General features: G+C 44.8%; 1 protein-coding gene across 4 annotated transcripts in view; it reads left to right on the top strand.

Annotated features, from left to right (window-relative positions):
• The window catches only part of OLFM3 (olfactomedin 3), a 235,445-nt gene that overhangs the window by 183,288 nt on the left and 37,589 nt on the right, over nucleotides 1-14,568 (top strand). For all 4 annotated transcript variants that reach the window (XM_053245633.1, XM_053245632.1, XM_053245631.1 and 1 more), the window contains exon 2: nucleotides 2,720-2,866. In XM_053245633.1, coding sequence (XP_053101608.1) covers nucleotides 2,720-2,866 — 147 coding nt within the window. The remainder of the gene's footprint in view (nucleotides 1-2,719; nucleotides 2,867-14,568) is intronic.

Below are 14,568 nucleotides of genomic sequence, written 5' to 3'. Positions count from 1 at the left end.
GATAGGGTCTTCTTTTCAGTGGCACAGACTTAGTGCTCTGAGAAACCTGGCAGGCTTACCCCTTCATTGGGTGCCCTCCAGTGGCAAACCAACATGTTTCGGCTTAGGTATGAATGCTATTGAAATACTTGCCATTGTTGTCAACTCTGGATTGTTTCATAGTGACACTTATTGCAGTGTGTGGTCTATTAAGTTATTTTGATGGTTTTATTGTTTTCACTCTGAGTTGTAAACTGCCCTGAGAGTTCCACAGGCATGGAAGGAGTGGGATAAAAACATATTTTTGTACTTAAATAAAGAATAGTATACACACACTAGCATTGCTACTTCAGAGAAAAGGGGCACCTGTTAGATTGCAGGTTCTCTTCTGTGATTAGAAAAATCACATCTTGCAATAGGTATGTGTGATCTCCCACAAGTGTCAAACACTGACTGCAAATGGGATAATCCTTGTGGAAGTGGATGTCCGGCAGTTTCCTGCACTGGGGAAGAGTGGTGCAAGGCATCATAGGTTTAAGGTACTACATACCATTATGCTGAGCACTGAGCATAATCGCTAATCCAGTCTTGGTTGCAGAGCAGGAGATTGTACTGTACACCCAGAAAATAGAGCAAAATAGGTTTTATAAATTGAGCGGGGAGGTTGAGCATTTAAAAATCTTATGGACACCCAGATTCAAAAAGAGCACCCAAAACAAATAACTGCCCTAGTCTCCCTGGCCCTGACCTAGCTCTCTACATCAACCAGTTCAGTGGGACCCAGATGAGCAATGTGATGTGGATGGTGGTGAACATCTTCATCCACACCAACAACTCATGAGTATGCCTGCTTCTGTATGCAGATATCCCTTGCTGGATCAGAGCCTCTTGTCATTTTTTATTTTAAAAAAATTAAAAAGCACAAAGGAAAATAAAAGATTAAATTATTTTGTTGGAATAATTTTCCTGTTTGGAAGAAAGTTATTTTAGACATTCCCACTCTGCCTAAGCACTTTGCAGCAGAATTCTCAACCTATTATCCCTCTTCTAATCTAGACTATTCTTAATCATCCACTTTTTCTAAGGTGTGGTGTGGGTGTGAGTGACTGTTTGAGGGCAGTGTTTATGTAATGCACCTTCAAGAAAGGTTTAGGGAAGCCGTTCTCCTCTTTCACAGACCAGTGAGTCTTTTCAAGTCTCTTGAGCTATCTTTATATGCAAATAGGATTTGTTCTCCTTCTGATTATTACTGTTGTTATTTTATGTATTCTTTTTTATCTGTACTTTTCTGTAAAGTTTTAAATTGCATTGCTGATCTTTGATCGTTGATAGTAATAAACTAAACTAAAACTAAACAAGTGTCTCTTGTAACCTGAGCCATGCAAACTATGCTCTCCCATTGGATATCCTTCATTTATCCATTTCTTTTTTCTGTTTTCTTTACTCTAAGTAAATGCCATCTAGACTGAGGATGATGTGTGTGGTCTTTGTCAATGGCAAACCACAAGGCATGTCTGTAAGGAGGAAATGGAATTGTTTAATCATTCTACATCACAAGTGAACCTCATTGCAGTGACTTGCGAGCAATAATCTTCCTCTGCAGGGATGAGACTTCTTACTAAATAGGCCATTTGTCCAGTTTTCATATTCAGAGATGTACTAAGCAGGGTCCATATGTGAAAGTACTTAAGAAAGTGGGTAAAGTGTGTATAGCTATCTTTGAGGATGATACATGGAAGCTGACAAATTAACAGGTTGTTAATTCAGCAAAAGACAGTTCCCTTCCTTGAGGAGCCTACAGTCAGAGATTCCAATGTAGGAAGGAAGGGAAAGAGTAAAAGGAACAATTGTAAAAGGAATATTTGTAAGTAAATGAAGTGAAATCTATTTAAACTTTGTTGTGGTTGGGAATGATGATGGAAAAGCTTCATGGAAAAGGTGGGATTCTTTGCTATGAGCCAGTTCAAATAATACTGCCCTAAACATACGTGAAAAGAAAGGGGGCATGCTAAAAGTGCACCTATTGGAAGATCCTTCATGAATGTCCCAACACCTACCTGGTGTGTATCTTGATTGTGTTCAGGGGCTGCTCATCCAAACAGGCCTCAAACTTGCATTCCAATTACTTGTTTAAACATCTATTGGAAACATGGTTTAAGGCCATTCAGATGAGCAGCCCATGCGCACAATTAAGGGATGCCCCGGGATTGCATCAGGACTTCCGTGGAAGATGTCCAGTGGACACTCTTTTGATGTGCCTCTCTTCTGTTCACGTGTGTTTGGGGCAAGTTTCATTTGTACTGGCACACTATTAATGTTTCATTCTTCCTCCACGGAGTTCACGGCAGTATACACTGGTATTTCACTTTGTCTCCACAAAAGAGATCTGTAAGTCTGGTTAAGCTGAAGAATAGTGGCTGGCTAAGCAAACTTCATGGCGGAGCAGGAATGTGGACTGAGGACATCGTCCAAGTCCCACACTGGTTCTCTTCACTTAGAAATACTTGAAAGAAAGATAAAGTGGTGGTACAAAGAATGCGCTTGTATTTGTGTTCATAATTGGCATGCTGCTTTCCTAGAGAACATTGTTTCACATGATAGTTTCCATTTACAAAAATCTATATATTTCTGAGATATTAATTTTGAAAAACTACAAGAAAAGCCATTTGTAAACTGTAATCCTTGTTTTTGTGTCTGTGACATGTGTATTTACGATTGTGCCTCATTATTTTGTTTACAGACTCAAATTAGTCCCAAAGAAGGGTGGCAAGTCTATAGTTCAGCCCAAGACCCAGACGGGCGATGTATTTGCACTGTGGTTGCACCAGAACAAAACCTCTGCTCCAGAGACGCCAAAAGCAGGCAGCTTAGACAGTTGCTCGAGAAGGTGAGTGCTCTCAATGCATTGCTACACTTTACCTATTAAAGTGGTCATGGAAACTGTTCCTCTTTTTAATAATCAACAAAACAGCACGGATGTCTTCCAGAGGTTTTTTCATCTTAGGCTGAATTCATAAATTTATTAGCATGGAAGTAAGTTGACTGAAATTAGGGATGGTGCTGACACTCAGAACGGGGTTTTTTGGAAATCAAAGTCCCTCCGACTAGAAACCCTGAGCCCACTAGGACCTGAACCCAAGCCCCTTGGACGTTCAGGCCCACCTAATAATGGGCTCAGCCTGTATTAGCTATCCCCACTGCTGGTCCACCCTTTTCCTGAAACTTATCCTTGGGAAGAGCATGGCAAGACCAGCCAGCATTCTTGAGTCCTGGATGCATGGAGTACCTATTAATGCTAGGAAGAGTGGGGAATTCCCCATGCCTCACAGCTCACTCCTCAGTGTGGTTTCCTATGCCTCCCAATTTACGAGCATCCACTTTGACCTGAGGGCATAGAAAATGTAGTCTTTCCTCTCAAAGGATTGAATTGTGAGAGATTTGAAGCTGCATTCCCATGCTCCCCATTGTCAATGGATGCTCCGCATGAGCCTCTAACAGAGCGACTCTGTTGATTATTGTTTATGCCACTGGCCCTCTCTGTTGCTGATCCTTCCTTTTTGTGAAGGTGAGTTTGGCAAATGAGGGACCAGCAGGAAGGGATGAAGGGAAACTCCCTTGGGCTCATAATGCACCGATTGGAAAGACAGATGCAATTACCAACCAAGCCAGAAAAGCTTGTCCATCACAAACTGAAACCACTACAACTTATCCCATTCACAAAAACAGCTGATGATGTGGTAAAATTGTACTTGGAACTCCAGGCTGCAGTTGGAGGATCAGAAGATGAAATATTCCTCCATATAAAGATCTCATTGCACTAGGAAGCTAGTATATCAGGGAGAAGAGCTCTAGCCTCACCTTCTCCCTGATAAACTAGTTTTGTATATGCAGAATTTCCATGGGAAAATGTTAAGTCATGATTCTATTCTGTTATATTCTATTCTATTATAAATAAATAGATTTTATTTATTTATTTATATCTATGTCAACCGCTTCGGGAACTTTTGTTGAAAAGTGGTAAATAAATATTTGTCGTATTTGTATTCTCCAATCTGAAACAATATCTGAACCAATATCTGCAATCTGAACCAATATCTGAACCAATATCTGAGACAGCTTTAGTTCTCACCTGCTCTTTGTGCCAGCCAGGCCTAAGGATATGGAATGGGAAATTATGATACTTTAGAGCAAACAGAATTGTTCTGCTGAAACAAGATCCAAAACATAGCCATTCTGTACTATGTTTATTTTGAAAACATACATGTTGAATATCATCCAGGTGAAGTCCTTATCCATTGTCTTATGGTATTGTTCAGGGTATGCTACACAACAGTAATGCAGAATGAGGAAATAGGAGCAAGACTATACAGTAAGCCGATCTAAACATACAAATAAATCAAGATACAGAATTTTTGAGGCTGTACCATTGTGCCTCAAACACATTTTCATTAAATCTCATTGCACAGAAGACCAGTGTGTGAGGGGAATGTCCAGGCTAGAACCATCTTCTTGACATTTTAGTGTTCTATGATGAGAGCCAAGAATTTACTTGCATCAGGTAAATTTTGATTCAAAGGATCATTCACACTATGTACTGATTGAAATGGTAAAGTCCAAACATTAAGAGGCTGTTGATCCATAGCAAGTATAGCCATTGTACCTTTCCAGAAGGTGACATAATTGAAATGTGGTGTTTACTCTGAGCCCCTAAGGAACAGTCTTCCACAGAGCAGCTGGAATGGAAGAATGGGGCTCTGTGATGTTAAGAGACTGTACTTCTTTCTACCTCACATACCTCTTAATGACCAGGAAGCAGAGAACTCCAGATTCACAGGTAGCTACCCCAAATTACATTTACTGATAATGTTATTTAGTCTTCAGCCTGGTTTACCAGAAGGACTTATTTCTCTGGTGTTTCAATGATGACTGGAATAGGGAGGTTTCTGCCTTCTCCTTGGCTCTTTCCAGATTACCTGCTCAACAGTGACAAAATGCTTCCGTTCGGGCAAATTGCATTCAAAACCTGAATAGTAAAGCACCCAGCAGGGGGAGCAGTCTTGCAAAAACTAACCACCTGGGGAAAAACAGCAACCTTTTTACACTGGACATACAACGTTCTAGCAATAAATTGCAGCAATTAAATCTGAAACAAGGCATCGGAAATGTGAAGGGCACCCTGTTGTCAGCGTAGGGACTGCTGTGTCACAACACAGGAAGTGCTGAAGGACACTTCAGAGATTCGCCGTGACCCTGTTGCAGGGTCTAATCTGGAAAGCATCCTTGTCTCATTTCAGCATCCCTACATTTTGTCAAACAAGAGTCAACTGAAGTCGTAAAAGCATCCTTAACATAGTAGTTTGATTTTCAGTTTCACTTTACATTCTCAGGTTAAATATACTATTTAACAGTGCTCTAATAGCAATTTGGGGGCAGCTATAGGGGGTCCAGCCATTTTAGCTTTCCTAATAGCTCCCTTAGCAACTGTTTTTAGAAGACTGTGGCGGGGCCTTGATTTAGGCTAGGGATTGCCTCCCATTCATAATTGTTATGGACGGTCGTACTGTGGGACATCTGCCCATAACAACTAGAAAATGTAGCATGGGCAAAGATTATCTGTATTTTCCACAAAGGAAAAACTGTGTCGCCACATAAATTCCAATTAGTTTTTCTTTTCCATTTCCCAAATAAGGCTTTGTGGGGAAAGGGATCTGTAGGCCAGTTAAAAACCACTTAAAAAAATTAATTAGCCCAATCTGTTTTGTAGGGTTGTCCTTTCTATTGTTCTGCAAGTCATTTGGAAACCGGAACGACTATGTAGGATAATAAGAGACTATAGTGATGATTAGGCATTAATAGCTTTCCAACTCTAGTTTTTAATAATTGCAACAAAGCAATTTCCAGAGGGGTAGCCATGTTAGCAAAGACCACAAAGAATCTTATGGTACCTTCATGCACTCCCTCTAGCTGCTCGCGGTTACAGCAGCATTTGTGTGCACAGGGAGATGTGAGGGCAGCCCAGAGCTGCCAATCAAGGAAGTGCTGGCCACACAGTGCTTCCTTCAAGGCACAAACAGTACCTTAAATATGAGTGGGCAAGTAACAGTTCCAGGGTGGGACTTCCTACCCGCTTTCATTGTTGTAACCATGAGCGGCTTTTTGTTATTGTTGTTGCTGTAAATGGAGTTTCAGTTTCAGCCCAATCTGCTGAAGATCTAAAGGCTTAGTGTATTAAACTGATCAAGAGCTTTCAAGAAAGATAAAATGATAGCTCTGCCTATATCATGGCTGAATGTGCTGCATATATAATACTTTTTCTATTTCTCAACATCACCTTAAATGAGCAAGCATGAGTCCTACTATAGAGAGGATTTCTTCTCCCTGCCTCTGCACCAGAAAGATATTGTTTCTCTCATAAGGAAAAAAGTGAAATATGCTAATTGATTAGGAACTGCAGCATCAACAGCTAAGATGTGGATGGCATAAAATAGTTGCTGGATCTTAGCCGGAGGGCCCATGAAACACATTGGAACATTAAAGGCAGTTGTGTATCTCAAAGCATTCAGCTGCAAGTATACATTTGCCAGCAAAGATCTGAGGGTATTTTGGAATTCCACAGAAAGCTAGAAAAAGATAGCTAAGGATAAATGCCAGTATGAGTCTAGATCTTAGTAGGTATTAACCCTACCGATTCAGACCAGTGCACCAATTATAGGGTGGCCATAAGAAGCAAATCAGCTCATCCCCACTTTTTATTCCTGATCCCCTTCGTTGTTTTTAGAAGGCTACAAGGGATTTGGTTAAAATTGAGAGGGGTCAGAGGATTGTGGGTTGTCGACTTGATGAAGAGGTCTCCTACCTTTCCTCCCCATAATTCAAGCATGGATCCAAATTCTTGGCCTTTCCTGCTTGCTGCTAGTGCCTCCAGACATTCAGAACACTGGTGAACAATCAGCTTTTCCTTGAGAATAGCCTGGAGAAGGGGTGGTGGGCCAAGGCACCACCCTTCATCACCACAAAATGGTTTGTTGCCAAGTCCTGTCCCTATAGCTACTGTTCATCCACATACCTCATTTTCTTCGCTGTAAGAATTGGGGCAGTCCCTGGCATCTCCACGTAAGTCTAGAAAAGACTGCTACTTGAAACCTTGGAGAGCCTCTGCTGGTCAGCATTAGACAGTACTAAGATAGATGGACCAATGGTCTGACTCAGTATAAGGCAGCTTTCTATGTTTCTATGCTAGTGAGTTTAGTGGTAAAGTGCTCAGGTAAATGCTTTAGATGCTTACTCAAGATCACCTTGTAAAATCAGTGGCATGTTTAAGACACTTTAACCATCTTATTGTACTTACAACCAAGTTAAAATTAGGGATGTGCGAAACGATTTGAGTACAGAAAGATTTGTGCCAGAATCTGGCTGATTCGGGTGATTTGTAGACAAAACAAATCACCCCTGGCCTCAGTTGCCCAGATTTGGGTACAAAACAAATCACCCCAGATTCAGACCCGAAAAATTCAGGGATTCAGAACTCCATTTTGTGGCCAAAATGGGTTGGGTGGTAATGCCCAATGGGCTTGTGCGTTTGGGGGTGGTTGGCACCCTATGTGCACTACACCACCACTCGCTCTGGGCCACCCTGGTACTCCCCAAGTGGAGTTATGGGGCTGCTGAAATTCCCCATTATTCCCTATGGGGGAAAGCTTAAAGACACGCAAACTTCAAAAATTCTTTTAAAATCACTCCTTTCACCAGTTTCTTTGAAATCTGGGTGGTAGCAGGCACCCATTGGGACACTACCACCTGACCCACTCTTCTGCCCCCAAAACCCCTATTCTGCCCCAAAGACATGTCAACTTCAAAAATCTTTTAGAAACCACCCCTTGGCCCAATTCCTTGGAAATCTGGGTGGTGCCTTCCTTGCACCCATTGGGCACTACCACAACCTACTATGGGACACCCTGGTTCCCCCCCCGGGGGGAGTTATAACAAGGGCTGCTGAAATCCCCATTATTCCCTATGGCAAATAGCTTTTTAAAAGAAACATTGGTATACTTACCATGAAGTGTTCTTTTTCTGTATGGGGAGGGCATCCGTTACTGATGGGTTGTCAGCCTCTGCATGCTCCAAGACAGGGCCAATCAAAGAAGAGCACGTCTGCCAGTCTCTCTGCTCTGCCCCCTACAATCCCAGTTCTGGTCATGTAGAGCGCAGGTAAGTATAAACAGGAACGATTCAATAACAACCGGTAAAGGCAAATTTATAAAGAACTGTAAGTGCGAGAAAACCTGGACCTCAGTGAAATAACAGTATAGATCAGATAAGCAGAAAAAACGGGAGGAGGAAACAAAGGGATAGAGTCCACTACAAGCCCTAGGAGTTGTTCCACCACCCCAAAGTATTCCGCCTCCGTCTCTGCATCCGCGGGCGGGCTGGATGCCCTCCCCATACAGAAAAAGAACCCTTCACGGTAAGTATACCAATGTTTCTTTTTCCAAGTATGGGGAGGGCATCCGTTAGTGATGGGACATACCCAAGCCAACAACTGGGGCGGGAAGCGGATGCTTGAACTCATACCACTTGCTGTAAAACCATACGCGCTGCTGCCGCTTGCGGCTCAAAAAAGGAAGGTATTTTATAATGCTTGACGAAAGGGGTGGAGGACGACCACGTAGCCACCTTACATATGTCTTCCAGAGAAACTCTTGCCGAGAAAGCCGCTGAAGTAGATGCACTTCTGGTCGAATGTGCCGAAATTTTTGACGGGACTTGCAACTGCAAAGATTCGTAAGCCAAGGCAATCGTGGCCTTTAACCACTGAGCCAGTGTATCCTTGGACACCTTGGAACCTAACTTTGACGGCAGGAACGAAACGAACAAAGAATCAGACTTTCGGAAGGTACTGGTCCTTTTAATATAGATGTGAAGAGCCCTTCGTACGTCCAAGGTATGCCATGCCTTTTCTTTCTGATGGCGAGGCTTTGGACAAAATGACGGTAGAACCACGTCTTGACTCCTATGGAAGACTGTATTCACCTTCGGCACAAAGGTAGGATCTAACTTCAATACCACCGACTCCTTTTGGAAAATACAGAGCTCGTCTCTGCCCGAGAGTGCCGCTAATTCAGATATACGACGGGCCGATGTGATAGCCACCAGAAACAACACCTTGAATGAAAGTAGTCTCAAGGGGACCTGCCGCAGCGGTTCAAAGGGTCCCCTAGTCAAGGCATTAAGAACTTTATTCAAGTTCCAAGTGGGAAACCTATGAACCGGTGGTGGACAAATATTCGTTGCTCCCTTCAAAAAACGGCGGATGTCGGGATGAAGCCGTAAGGAATCAGAAGACGAGACAGAGAGGACCGAAGCCAGGGCTGAAGTCTGACGCTTCAAGGTACTAGAAGAGAGACCCCTATCAGCCCCCACCTGCAGGAAGGCAGCAGGAACCCCAGCAGATAATGGGTCCACTCCAGCTGAACACGACCAGTTGCAGAACGCGGATCATGTGACCTGATATATCCTATTGGTCGATGGACGCCTAGCCGCCAGGATGGTATCCTGGACCTTAACTGAGTACCCTTTGGCCCTCAGCGCCGAGCGCTCAACCTCCAAGCGTGGAAGTGGAGCCACTCCAGGTCTGGGTGAAGGCCGGGCCCCTGAATTAGCAGGTCGCTTCTCGATGGAAGAGTCCATGGGTCCTGGATCGATAGGGCCATTAGATCCGAGAACCATGGCCTCCTCGGCCAGTATGGGGCTATCAGAATGACGTCCGCCTTTTCAAAGATCACTTTCTGGACGACTGCCCCCAGGATCGCCATCGGAGGGAATGCATATACCAGGTCTTGGGGCCACTTCACGACCAGCGCGTCCACCTGTTCTGCATGGTGGCAGTGGAACCTGGAACAGAATCTCGGGAGTTTGGCATTCTGAGGTGACGCAAACATGTCCATCTCTGGTAGTCCCCAACGATGTGTCAGTTGCTCGAAAACTTCCGGATGGAGTTCCCATTCCGCTGGATCCAGAATTTGTCGGCTCAGCCAGTCCGCTGGTAATTTTGGAGACCCGCAAGATGTTCGGCCATTATTGACTGGAGGTGGCCTACTGCCCATGTGAACAGGCGGTTCGACTCCTGCATCAATGAGCGAGATCTCGTCCCGCCCTGGCGATTTATATGGGCCTTGGTGGTAATATTGTCCGTTCGGACAAGGACGTGCCGACCCTCCAGGAGAACCTGGAACCGTTCCAATGCCAAGCGCACAGCCTTCAACTCCAACCAGTTGATATTGTGCCTTAGGTCCTGCTGAGACCAAGTGCCTTGAGCTTGAGCCTGGGAGCAGTGCGCTCCCCACCCGGAAAGGCTCGCGTCCGTGGTCACTATGATTCTGCCCTGTACGTCCAGTGGGAGACCCACCATCAGCGCCGGAGAAGTCCACCAAAGGAAGGATAGCTTGACCTTGTTCAGAAGAGGAACCCATATATTTTTCTTTTCCATGATGTCCTCCTGAAAGGGGAGAAGGTGCCACTGAAGTGTTCTGGATCGCCAACGTGCCCATGCTACGCAGTCGATGCAGGAGATCATTAAGCTGAGAACCTGGGCCAGCTGCATGAGTGGTGCCCTGGACCTTGCTACCAAAGGGCGGATTGCCCGAACCATCTTCAGTCCCCTTTCCGAAGGCAGACTGACCAACGCCTCCTTGGTATCGAACAGAACCCCCAGGTGAATCAACTGCTGGGACGGTTGCAAATGGCTTTTGTTCTGATTGATAATGAAGCCGTGTGCTTCTAGGGTTCCCACAGTACACTGTACAGCCCTCGCTGCCCCCACCTCCGAATCCGCTCTGATTAAAACATCGTCTAGATAAGGATAGGCATGTATTCCCCGGACCCGGAGGTGAGCAATGATGGCCACCAGTATTTTTGTAAATACCCGCGGAGCCAAAGATAGGCCAAAGGGAAGTGCGCGGTACTGAAAGAACTGGTCCCCGTAAGCAAATCTGAGGAAGCGTCTGGAAGAGGGGTGAATCGGTATGTGTAGATAGGCCTCTGATAAGTCGAGCGATGCCAACCAGTCTCCTGGGAGAATCGCCGCCTTGATAGACCGGAAGGACTCCATACGGAATGACCTTTTTCTCACGTACCGATTCAGGCGCTTCAGGTCGAGCACGGCCCACCAAGTGTCGTCCTTTTTTGGAACAAGAAACAACAGAGAGAACACCCCGTCGGGCTCTGGGGACACCGGAATAGGCTCTATGGCTCGTATATCCAAAAGGCGTTGGATTGCCTCTATCATCAATTTTCTCTTTGCAGGATCCCTTGACGTAGGGGTCCTGAAAAAAGAATTTCGAGGGGTGGTCAACAATTCTAAGTGGTAACCTTGTGACACAGTTTCCAAAACCCAGCGGTCTGATGTAATTCTCCCCCATAAATTGGCAAAAGCTCGTAGCCTGCCACCGACCGGATACGAGTCATTGCTTACGGTTCCGTCGATCTTGATGTGAACTGAACGACCTTGCCTTTCTACCGGTCTCTCTGGGTCTGGGATTCCAAGGCTGCCGTCACTGCTGTCTGTATTGGACTCCCCTGAAGTCTCTGTCTTTGAAACCATCGCGGGGTCCCGAAGATCCCATTCTATTGAATGACCTGAAGGGACGAAAGGAATTCTGAAAAGCAGCAGCTCTATTAGCTCTTCTATCCCCCCATCCCACAGGCATGGCCTTTTTCTTGTCATGTGTTTCTACGAGCACCGGCTCGAGGGCGTCACCAAAAAGCTTTGCGCCTCGGAATGGGGTAGAAGCTAGAGCTGACTTAGATCTTGAGTCAGCTCTCCAGTGCCTGAGCCATAGTCCCCTCCTGACCGCCACTGCGGCCGCCATGGAACGGGAGGCATGCTGCAGGCAGTCCAAACTAGAATCCGCCATCAGGGCGGAGGCTCTGGCAACCTTATTTAGCCCCTGTCTCAACCTGGTGTTTTCTGGTGGGACCAACTTTGCCAATTCTTTGGTCCACAAAATAGTGGCTCTAGCGAATACCGAGTTGGTGGCAGCAGCCCTGATAACTGTTGCTGACGCTACATGACATTTTTTAAGTAAATGGTCCGTTTTCTTTTCCTCTGGAGACCTGAGGAACTCCTCGCCTTCCTTGTTGACCAAGGAGCCAGTTACCAGTTGCACCACGGGAGCATCCACGATAGGAGTTGCTAGTAAAGACATAATTTCAGAAGGTAAGTTATACAGTTTTTTAGTTTTAGTCCAGCCGCCCCTTCCAGGTGCTTGGACTTTTTTAGCACCTTTCCTGTTTTTTCAAGTGTGACCAGCTTTTGGCTCTTTGTCACCTCAGGGCTTGCTTGACTCTCGCCCACGGAAGGGTTTGAGAGGGCTTTGGCAATCGTGATTCCTCCCTCCCCAACTTCCGAAGAAGTTATTGGGGCATGCCTTGGGGTATCTGATAGAGGGCCCTCTGAAAGGGAACCTCTAAGCATGTCACCCGTGTGAGACAGCTCCATCTCAAAATTTCTTTAAACGATATCGGATCAAAGACAGACGAAAGGTAAGGAGGGAAGGGGTGTGTGGCACGGAACACTCACAAGGCGATAACTCACAAGCCAGACAAATTAACACAGGAATCCACACGGAACACCCACGAGGCGATAACTCACAAGACCACAAGCAACGAGGACAACGATCAGCTACTAACAACTCCTTTCCCCCCTTGCACACAGAGAAAACAAGGAAAGAACGAGGTCCAGAAGAACGAGACTGTCCTGGAGCGAAGACAGGACCAGAACTGGGATTGTAGGGGGCAGAGCAGAGAGACTGGCAGACGTGCTCTTCTTTGATTGGCCCTGTCTTGGAGCATGCAGAGGCTGACAACCCATCAGTAACGGATGCCCTCCCCATACTTGGAAAAATCCCAACTTCAAAAATACTTTGAAAATCACCACTTTGCCCAATTTCTTAGAAATTTGGATGGTAGCTTCCATCCATTGGGCACTACCACTCAGCCCCCTCTTTTGCCCCTGGGACTTCCTTTTTTGCCCAGATATATTCAGATTCAGATTTGGAAAATTGCAGTACAAATCGAATCTGGGGTGGTTGGGGGGGCAGATTTGGACACAAAACAAATCGGGGGTGATTTAATTTGAGTACAAATCAAAATGAAAAAATCAGTTTGTTCACATCCCTTGCTAAAATGTTGTAAAAGGTTGCATTCAGTTGTTCCTTTTTAATGCCAGCAAACACAGGAACTAAGATTCTAAATGCTTAATTATGATGGATGAAAGTGGTTATTATTTTAGATGAATTCATCCAGATGTATGGAATAGAATACACTTTAAATGCAGTCTTTGCTTCTGTGCCATGTGCCTGTATGTGGAATCCTCCCTGTCACTTCAGCATTTATCCAAGTGCAGGAAAACCTGCAACCGGTTCCAGAGAGAAGGCCCAACTTCCAGTCAGTCATCAAATATACCATAATCAAGCATACAGAAAGTAAGCGAAGGACCCGCATGCATGAACCTTCTCTATGAAAGGGAAATCACAATGAGAGTGCAAACCAGGATAAACTCCGTTCAAAATCCGGCAGAACGTCTTTCAATGCGCTCCATAATAGGCGCACATAGCCACAGGCTTTATGAACAGCTGGATTGTGTCACTGTTCCTAGAAATTTCATAGCTTACATTGACTCTCTGATCTTGGAGCAGGCATTTAGAAATAAAAGCAATCTGTCTTTCAGAATAAAAGCATTCATGAGCATGATAGCAAATGCGGAGAGTTTTGGTGGTTAGAATACATACTTCAGTTCTACGATAATAAAGAATATTAATGTAGCTGTTCCCATTCTGAGTCTGTTTGTTAACAGACAAAGGGCTATACCATTTACAAATGGTACAGAAACCTGCTCTCAAGACTTCTGTGCCGTTTCACAGCACTAATATGCTTTTTATAACCATGGCTAACCCACATGCTTCTTACTCAGGAGAAGTCCTAATGAAATTAACTGGATTATTTCCAAAACACTAAGAGCATAAGAAAGGGCCTGCTGCATCCTTCTCATCCAGCATTTTGTTTCCAACAGCAGCCAATTGATGCCTCTGGGAAGCTTATAAACCAGGCCTGCTCAACTTCGGCCCTCCTGCAGATGTTGGCCTACAACTCCCATAATCCCTGGCTATTGGCTTCAGTGGCTGGGAATTATGGGAGTTGTAGTCCAAAAACAGCTGGGGGGCCTAAGTTGAGCAGGCCTGTTATAAACAGTGGCATGAAGGCAACAAGGGAAGAACTTCTCGGTATTTGTCTCTCTGCCACCACCCTCCCCCATAACCCATATTCAGATGTTCATGGCTTCTGAATACAAATGGTATAATGCCTCATAGCTGTTAAAAGACATGTCATTCACAAGTTTGACTTATACAAACATTAGACAATCCTGAATGTAGTAAAAGCACCTTGTAGATTTTACCTAGAGCCCGCCCCCACCCCAGCTCCCTCCACCCCACATTCCTTGCTTAGATGATCTGAAATATTCTGTAAAAAGACTAAGGTTGAGCTTAAACTGCTTACAGTTTTTCATGAACTGTTTTGGACCAATCAATCAAT

The sequence above is a fragment of the Hemicordylus capensis genome, chromosome 4 (assembly GCF_027244095.1).
Source record: "Hemicordylus capensis ecotype Gifberg chromosome 4, rHemCap1.1.pri, whole genome shotgun sequence".
In the NCBI taxonomy this organism is placed as follows: domain Eukaryota; kingdom Metazoa; phylum Chordata; class Lepidosauria; order Squamata; family Cordylidae; genus Hemicordylus; species Hemicordylus capensis.
Note: the sequence above shows the minus strand (reverse complement) of the source record. Positions and strands in the feature narration are given on the sequence as shown.